The 8813-nt window shown below is 48.0% G+C and overlaps 1 protein-coding gene across 2 annotated transcripts in view; it reads right to left on the bottom strand.

The window, feature by feature from the left end:
- Positions 1-804: 804 nt before the first annotated feature.
- Positions 805-8813, bottom strand: part of ap1b1 (adaptor related protein complex 1 subunit beta 1) — a 28332-nt gene continuing 20323 nt past the window's right edge. For both annotated transcript variants that reach the window (XM_053610748.1, XM_053610747.1), the window contains exons 20-22: positions 8269-8355; positions 7353-7507; positions 805-1530 (exon numbers count right to left, since the gene is read on the bottom strand). In XM_053610748.1, coding sequence (XP_053466723.1) covers positions 1456-1530; positions 7353-7507; positions 8269-8355 — 317 coding nt within the window. In that variant the 3' untranslated portion in view covers positions 805-1455. The remainder of the gene's footprint in view (positions 1531-7352; positions 7508-8268; positions 8356-8813) is intronic.

Raw genomic sequence — 8813 nt, 5'->3', positions numbered from 1 at the left:
AAGTACAGCGCGGCAGAAGTGGTCTAGAGCCTGCGGTTAAGACTTTAATCTGAAGAACAAATCTGCGTGGGGTGAGGAAGAAGGAAAAAAACAAACCCCCCCCCCCTTCAGCCAGAGTTCCCAGTAGAGCAGATGGAGAAGATTTATACAAAAGAACGGGCTTTTACTCAGAACACGCAAAAACACTTCCTAGAGTCTTCAATCCAATCAGATATAATTACCACACACACACAGAGGGAAAGATTTATTTTTAAATAAGAAATGGTCACTAATTACCCCGCGTCTCCAGCTGCACGCCACACACACAGCGGTCTCCAGACAGAACCGCAGATGGAACAGTTCAACCGCCCCCCAGTTCACCCCCCGAGTTTACCCCCCCCCCCCCGGTTAAGCCCACGTGGAGGCACTCCATGTTCAGATAAGAGAATATTCCCCGTCAGCAGGAACGCAGTCGGCCATGACGGGTCCCGAGTGTGAAAGCTGCTTCTTTAGTGTTCGGGTGAACGTAGCTCACGGTTACGGAAGCGTTCGTACACGGCGTACGTACACATTCGGGTGTGTATGTTTAATGCCTCAGGGACGAGGCGTGGCCTGAAGGGCAGGAAGGCGGGGATTGGGATCGTACGGTGGTTCAGAAGCTGAAGCGCGTTGGAACGCTAGAGCGGATTCACTGTGAAGATGTTTAATAGTGTTACAGGACTGAAGAACGTCCTGTGAAGGCTAAACTGGGAGCTACAGGCTCGTGTTACTCGTCAGCAACACGAAGGAGCAAACTTCAGACAAGACCAGAAACGCACCTTGTCCGATTTAGTATTCTTGTGTTTTTAATATGAGGAACAAAGCCCTTTTATAACGTCCAGGGTGAAAACACCGAGGGAGTGAAGGAGGTTTAACGAGGGCGACGTGCTACGGGAATAATACACAAGAGATGCAGGACACACACACACCCACACACACACACACACACCAAAATACAAATCTATAATGAAGTAGTACACACATGAACAAAGTCCCCACCACCAGAACGGTCCGTTTAAACGCCGAGCCGTCTCTCTGACAAACGCCGTGTTCATTAAAAAAACAGACTGTAGATGTGCTGGAATGAGCGCAGAGAAGAGGAGGAGGAGAGGAGGAGAGAGGAGGAGAGAGGGAGAGGAGGAGGAGGAGAGGAGGAGAGAGGGAGAGGAGGAGGAGAGGAGGAGAGAGGGAGAGGAGGAGGAGAGGAGGAGAGAGGGAGAGGAGGAGGAGAGGAGGAGAGAGGGAGAGGGGGAGGAGAGGAGGAGAGAGGGAGAGGAGGAGGAGAGGAGGAGAGAGGGAGAGGGGGAGGAGAGAGGAGGAGGAGGAGAGGAGGACGGATTAAAAGCAGTTCAGCCTGACGGGTGTGAGGCTGAGAGACGGAGGTGAGAGGAGGTGTTGGGGAGGTTCCGGTCCAGGCGCCGCCGCCGCCGAGGAACTTCAGTTACGGAGGATCAGCTCAAAGCTCTGACTGATGTACGGAGAGACCTCCGGGGCACGGCACCTCACCGTCAGCTGGGGGGGAGAGGGAGAGAGAGTTTTGCTTAATTTTTAAAATCCACCTTTGTTTTAACAATTTATTCAAAAAAGTAACCAGCAAGAATTTACAAAGCTCATTAAAACTCCTGTAATTCTCAACGAGAAGGAGAGAGAGACAGAGAGAGACATGGAGGGAGAGAGACAGACAGAGAGAGAGACATGGAGGGAGAGAGACAGACAGAGAGAGACATGGAGGGAGAGAGAGAGACAGAGAGAGACATGGAGGGAGAGAGACAGACAGAGAGAGAGACATGGAGGGAGAGAGACAGACAGAGAGAGACATGGAGGGAGAGAGAGAGACAGAGAGAGACATGGAGGGAGAGAGACAGACAGAGAGAGACATGGAGGGAGAGAGACAGACAGAGAGAGACATGGAGGGAGAGAGAGAGACAGAGAGAGACATGGAGGGAGAGAGACAGAGAGAGAGACATGGAGGGAGAGAGACAGACAGAGAGAGAGACATGGAGGGAGAGAGACAGACAGAGAGAGACATGGAGGGAGAGAGAGACAGAGAGAGACATGGAGGGAGAGAGACAGACAGAGAGAGAGACATGGAGGGAGAGAGAGAGACAGAGAGAGACATGGAGGGAGAGAGACAGAGAGAGAGACATGGAGGGAGAGAGACAGACAGAGAGAGAGACATGGAGGGAGAGAGACAGACAGAGAGAGAGACATGGAGGGAGAGAGACAGACAGAGAGAGAGACATGGAGGGAGAGAGAGAGACAGAGCAACAGTGTGAGAAAGAAAGAGGCAGGGAAACAGAGGGAGAGAGAGAGAGATTGAAGGAGAGGCAGAAAAAAACAGACAGAAGGAGGACAAGAGAGAGAGTTAACACTAAACCAGATCTAATTCGAAGTGAACACTCTGAAAAGACAGTGTTATAGAAACAGGACGTGAGATCAGACGTGTGATCAGACATGAGCGTGACTCTGCTCAGACATGCAGCTTAAACCTGATTGATATTTCTTTAACATGTCTGATTTAATCATGGAAAAAAGCCAAGCCATATCTGAGAGTTAATCAGATTTCTGATCACGCATGACTCGGTCTGATCAGAAAAATCAGATTTCATGTGTCGACATGAGACAAAACAAATAAATGTACACAGACAATGTTACATGCAGGGGGGAAAGTGTAAATCAGTGATGATAATCAGAACACACACACACACACACACACACACACACACACACACACACACACACACACGTAGATGTTTATTGAGAATTAAATTGGGTTTGGAGGATACGTACTTTATCCTTCACCTGCACTTAAACTGCCTACTTACACTTTGCAGAGATCTGATGAGCGTAGTGATTGAGCAGGGCTCTTACTGCAGTGTGTGTGTGTGTGTGTGTGTGTGTGTGTGTAGTTTCTCATCTCTACAGGGACGTGAAGTGTGGATCAGTTGGAATATTTACTAACCGCCTCTAAAACTGTTGGTGTGTGTTTCGTTATCATCTCACAGCATTGTCCTGCTGCTATTACACCAATACTTCTCTCACACACACACACACACACACACACACACACACACACACACACACACACACACACACACACACACACACACACACACACACACACACACACACACACACACACACACACACACACACACACACACACACACACACACACACAGCCGCTTGTTTCTCATCAACTCCCCCTCACACACACTTCTCTCCATCCGGCTTCACGCCTCACTAACACCTGCTCCTCGGCTTTTAATAAAGGAAAAACATTACCCCTCTAACACTCCACTATTATCTCCTTACACTCGCTCTTCTCTCCTCCATCAGCCTCCTCCTCTCCCGTACCACAACCTCCTCCTCCTCCTCTCCCGTACCACAACCTCCTCCTCCTCCTCTCCCGTACCACAACCTCCTCCTCCTCCTCCTCCTCTCCCGTACCACAACCTCCTCCTCCTCCTCTCCCGTACCACAACCTCCTCCTCCTCCTCTCCCGTACCACAACCTCCTCCTCCTCCTCCTCCTCTCCCGTACCACAACCTCCTCCTCCTCCTCTCCCGTACCACAACCTCCTCCTCCTCCTCTCCCGTACCACAACCTCCTCCTCCTCCTCCTCCTCTCCCGTACCACAACCTCCTCCTCCTCCTCTCCCGTACCTCCTCCTCCTCCTCCTCCTCTCCCATACCACAACCTCCTCCTCCTCCTCTCCCGTACCACAACCTCCTCCTCCTCCTCTCCCGTACCACAACCTCCTCCTCCTCCTCCTCCTCTGTAATAAAGCGTAATACACCCGGAGGGAAAGAGTGACGGCTAGAGATTCAGTCAGATAGCAGACAGGTGGCGTTTTACGGTGAATCTACAGCACAATCACGCCGAGTCTCGGCTCTCTCTCCACCACAGAGCTCTTCAGTTCCGACTGTCACACGGCACCGTTTTTATCCCTTTAGAGTCGCATTAACGTCTGTGGAGCGAGTTACTTCCTGTTCAGTCCGTCCAGTGCGAGTCCCTTTGAATGAGCTGCTGCTATAGAAACGATAACGTTACGGAAAATTAATCACTGCTTTCTGAGCAATTCTGCATTCTGATTGGTCAGGTAGTGTTGAATTTTATTTATTTATTTTTTTTAATTTTTGTATTTCTATAACAGTAAGTGTTTTTTATCCCCTTCTCTATTTGTGTAAATATTTATTTATTTATTTTTAACTTGCGTCGCTCTGATCATTTAAAGGAACGGCGGGAACGGTTTTTTTTGGTTTTTTTTCCTCGGGAGATAGGAGGAAACCCGGAGGAAACCCGGAGGAAACCCAGGCAGACGCGGAGAGAACGTGCACAGACAGAAAGCCGAGCTCAGGACGGAACCGAAACCGGCCTGGTTCCCTAATAAATAATAATAATAATTCCTAATCGGTAAATCTCCGCAGAACTACAAGGCATGACTTTGATCTTTACATATTATATTATACAAAGTACATATCGACTATATTTATTTATTTGTTTTATTGGGCTTTGATGTGACGAGCGCTCCGAGACGTGACACTGAAGGACACTTTCTCCTGCTCCATCAGCTCGGGGCTTCCAGGTTGCCATGGGGACGTGGAAGTGTCAGAAATTAGGGAAACAGCACTTCAAAGGGAGTGTCATGTGATCAGAGACAGCAGGATCGAGTCTTATCAGTGCGCGCGCACACACACACACACACACACACACACACACACAGAGAGAGAGAGAACATGCTGCAGGGCAAAGAGGGAACATTCCTGTAAACAGGGGCGTGTGTGTGTGTGTGTGTGTGTGTGTGTGTGTGAGAGAGAGAGAGAGTATTAGTGCTGCATGCACTCGAAGCATCAGAGCAGTGTTTTTGTGTAGATAAAAGCGTCAACATGGTACAAGCTGTCTTACCATCTCTCTGTCTCTCTCTCTCTGTCTGTCTCTCTCTGTCTGTCTCTCTCTGTCTGTCTCTCTCTGTCTGTCTCTCTCTCTCTGTCTCTCTCTCTCTGTCTCTCTCCCTGCTTTATGTAATAATTAAGATCACCTTCTCCTTTAAATAATTCTGTAAAATAGTTCGTTAAGGTTTTCATCGTCGTTAAACACCGAAGGATTTTCTCAAACGAGCCCGAGTTCACCGTGGCTGAAACAATCGCATCATCACCAAAGATCGTCTTGTACAGCGTGATGAATAATCATAAAATAAACAAACATAAATAAAGGGGAGGAGACGCACAAAAAGAAAAGGCTGGAATCGTATAACCGCCGTTAAAGTGTTAAATCTGCTAAAAGTCGTGAGATTGAGGTGACTTCATTCCACTGGGGCTTTTTTTTTTTTTTTTTTTTTTAAACACGGATATATTTACACTGTAAACGTCCGAGCGTTCTGATCAGACACGTAAAATCTAATCCGTTTTTCTGCAGCTATGATGCTGAACTTCGCTCGTAACAACGTCCAGGTCCCTGTAACTTCACCCCCGTAAGTCGACTTCGGTATCTCCTAAAGTTTTATAAGCACCGAGTTTAACCCCATCACCGAAAGCTGCGGCGTAGTGTTACAGTCGTTGCTTAGTGACTTCAGTTTCCACGGCTACGGCGAAAGAAGCTAAATTCCAGTTCACGCCGTAACCACAGAAACTAAAGTCACTAAAGCATGACCTGTAACCGTGTGGTAGAACCTTTGGTGGTCTTTACAGCCATCGTCGCGTAAAGTCCCTGTTGCGTAACGTTAATGTGGCGCGGCGGTGTTTTATTTACCCGCGTGTTTAACGGCAGCGACTGCAGCTAATCGCTAAGCTTGTGTTTAGCTAACAGGCTCAGGCAGCACGTCACTGCAAAGCTAGCACCTCTGTTTGTTTGTCTATTCATTAGCAAGTTTTCTTCCAATCTTTTAAAAAATCTTTTCACTTGGCCGATCGATCTTCTACTTCATCATCTGGGTTATCATCTGGGTTAGTTCGTTTCTCTGTAACAGCAGGCTCGGGTATAAAACGGGTAGAGGAGAGTGCAGACAGACACGTGCATGATAAACATGGGGTCCCTCTCAATGAACTAATCAAGTTGTGGAGAGAGAGAGAGAGAGAGAGAGAGAGAGAGAGAGAGGGGGGGGGAGAGAGAGAGAGAGGGAGGGAGAGAGAGAGAGAGAGAGAATAATAGAGAGAGAGAGAGAGACAGAGAGAGAGAGGGAGAGAGAGAGAAGGAGAGAGAGAGAGAGGGAGAGAGAGAGGGAGAGAGAGAGAAGGAGAGAGAGAGATTTCAGAAAGTAACTCCAACCTCCAGGTCCTGAGTTGCAGTTTCCCCACACAGACGAGGACACACGCGTATATGAAACAGGTAAAGACACACGTTAACATGTAGGAAACAACCACGATACAGACACACACACACACACACACACACACACACACACACACACACACGTTATTAATCCATTCTTTATCATGAAAGAAACCTGGAACTGTATATCTGCAATGCTTTAATACTGCATGGGGGGGTGACAAAAAGATGAGTGAGATAGAATACAATGAGAAAGAAAAAGAGAGAGCGAGACAGAACAGTGAGAAGGAATGACAAAGCAAGACGGAAACGGTGATAGACAGATCAAATGAAAGAGACTGAGCAAGAGAGACAGAATGAGCACGAGACAGGAAGAAAGACAGAACTTTAGGATGATGTGAGATTGGAAGAACAGACTGAGAATAAAGCGAGCGAACGAGCGAGCGATCGAGAGAGAGAGAGAGAGAGAGAATGACAGCTAGAAGAAACAGAGCAGCAGAGCGACTGATGGAGAGTGATAAAGTGAGAGATAGAAATAAAGACAATAGAGAGTTTGTCATTCTATTTTCTATCTCTCTCTCTGAGAGATGGACAGAAAGAACGACAGGCAGAAAAAAAGACCAAGAGAATGATGATGCAGTGAAAGAGACTGAATGACGGACAGACAAAGTGATGGAGAGAGAGAAACAACAGACAGAGAGTGATGAGACAGAAAGAATGACAAAGATAGACAGTGCGTGTGTATATATGCGACTGTATATCGGTCTCTGTCTTTCTACCTGTCTGTCTGTCTTCCTAAACCTGTCTCCCTACACCTACCCGTGTTTCTGTCAGTCTTTCTCCCCCCTCCCCTCTCCCCCATATCTCAGCCTCTTTGTCTTTCTGTCTTCATTCTGTGCCTCTCTCCCTCTTGTTCTGTCTCACTCTGTCCCCCTTTGTGTTCCTCTCACGCTCTCTGTCTCACTCTCCTCCTTTCTGTGCCGGTCTCTCTCTCCCTCCCTTTCGGTCCCATTCTGTGTCACTCGCATTCTCTCTCTCACACCCCCCCCCCCCACTCCCCGTACCGTGTGGTTGGGATTAGCGCTCGGTATACGCAGCTCAGTGAGGACCCAGATGCCGTTGGTCAGTTTGATGGACAGGTAGAGGAGCTCCTGGGCGTCGGCTGTGCGTCGGGCCACAGTGAACACGTTACTGCCCTGCAGCTTGTTACTGACTGTGTCTGAGGGCAGAGAGAACAAAACACACACCTTAAATCCTACTGATTAACGTTAACACACCACTTACTTCCTGTACTGCAGCCATTCACTTCCTGTCAGACTGAAAGAAACCTCATAATTACGCTCTGATCGTTCAGCGCGTTTCACTCGTTTACATTAAACTGCAGTGAGGAACAAGTACCACAGACCAGTTCCTCTAATTAATCCTCTAATACAGAAGGTCACCATCTTTACAGTTTACAGAGGGTCTGTTTAATTCTCTTCTCTCCTTCATGTCTGATCGGGATGAGAGAGAGAGAGAGAGAGAGAGAGAGAGAGAGAACAGAAGTGTTGGAGTGGCATAAAGAGCAAAAAACCTGAGGGTGGAATTAATTAGCCGTGTGTGTGTGTGTGTGTGTGTGTGTGTGTGTGTGTGTGTGTGTGTGTGTGTGTGTGTGTGCGCGTGTGTGTGTGTGTGTGTGTGGTGGTTCAGTCAGTGTTGGCTCTACTGAAAAAAGAGAGGATAAAAGGTTTGGTCACTGTTAAAGCTTGCATTTGACCAATCAGCAATAATCAGTACAGCAAGCTCCGCCCCCCACAGTTCCTGTTCTGTATAAACAGTACCCGGAATTAAAAAGGTTCCACGTCCATGTGTTCCTGAAAACAGTTCCCCCGAGTTCCTGGTTCGTGGAAAATGTTTCGTACCCTGTTCAAGTCCCTGTGTGTGTGTTTTCCCGTCACATACCCGTACCTGTGAAAGGTGTACACCCTCCCATCAACTCACCTGCACTGAGGTGGCAGTCTTTTATCTGAAACTGAGCCTCATTTTCACTGGGAATGTCCTTCCAGGTAGCCAGGAACACCTGACGATCTACACAGAGAGAGAGAGAAGCGGGGGGGAGAAACCAAGAACAGGTGAGACAGACGGAGAAGAAGAATGAGAGACAGAGACAAAGAGAGAGAGAGATCAGGAGAGACAGACAGAAGGGGAGAGAGAGAGAGAATAATGAACAGGACATAAGGGGTGAGAACAGTTCTGTGTTCAGCAGCACTTCCCACAGAGACACACTCCAGCCTCCATTTGGAGGAACTGCAGGGGGTGAACACATGCGCGCACACGCACACACACACACACACACTCGCTCTCGTGTTAATTCTGAGCTGTAAGAAGTGCAGGTTGCTCAGTGTGAGTAAATGTGTAGGTACTACTGCTACTGTGTGCACAACCATCATCTATATGATCACCCAACATTAGCCCCGCCCCCTTTACAGATTTACATTAGCATGCCTTAAAGGTGAACTTAAAAAAGAAAAAAACCCCACATTTTT

This window comes from Ictalurus furcatus, chromosome 22, assembly GCF_023375685.1.
Source record: "Ictalurus furcatus strain D&B chromosome 22, Billie_1.0, whole genome shotgun sequence".
Classification (NCBI taxonomy): Eukaryota; Metazoa; Chordata; class Actinopteri; order Siluriformes; family Ictaluridae; genus Ictalurus; species Ictalurus furcatus.
This window is presented reverse-complemented; position numbering and strand designations above follow the sequence as displayed.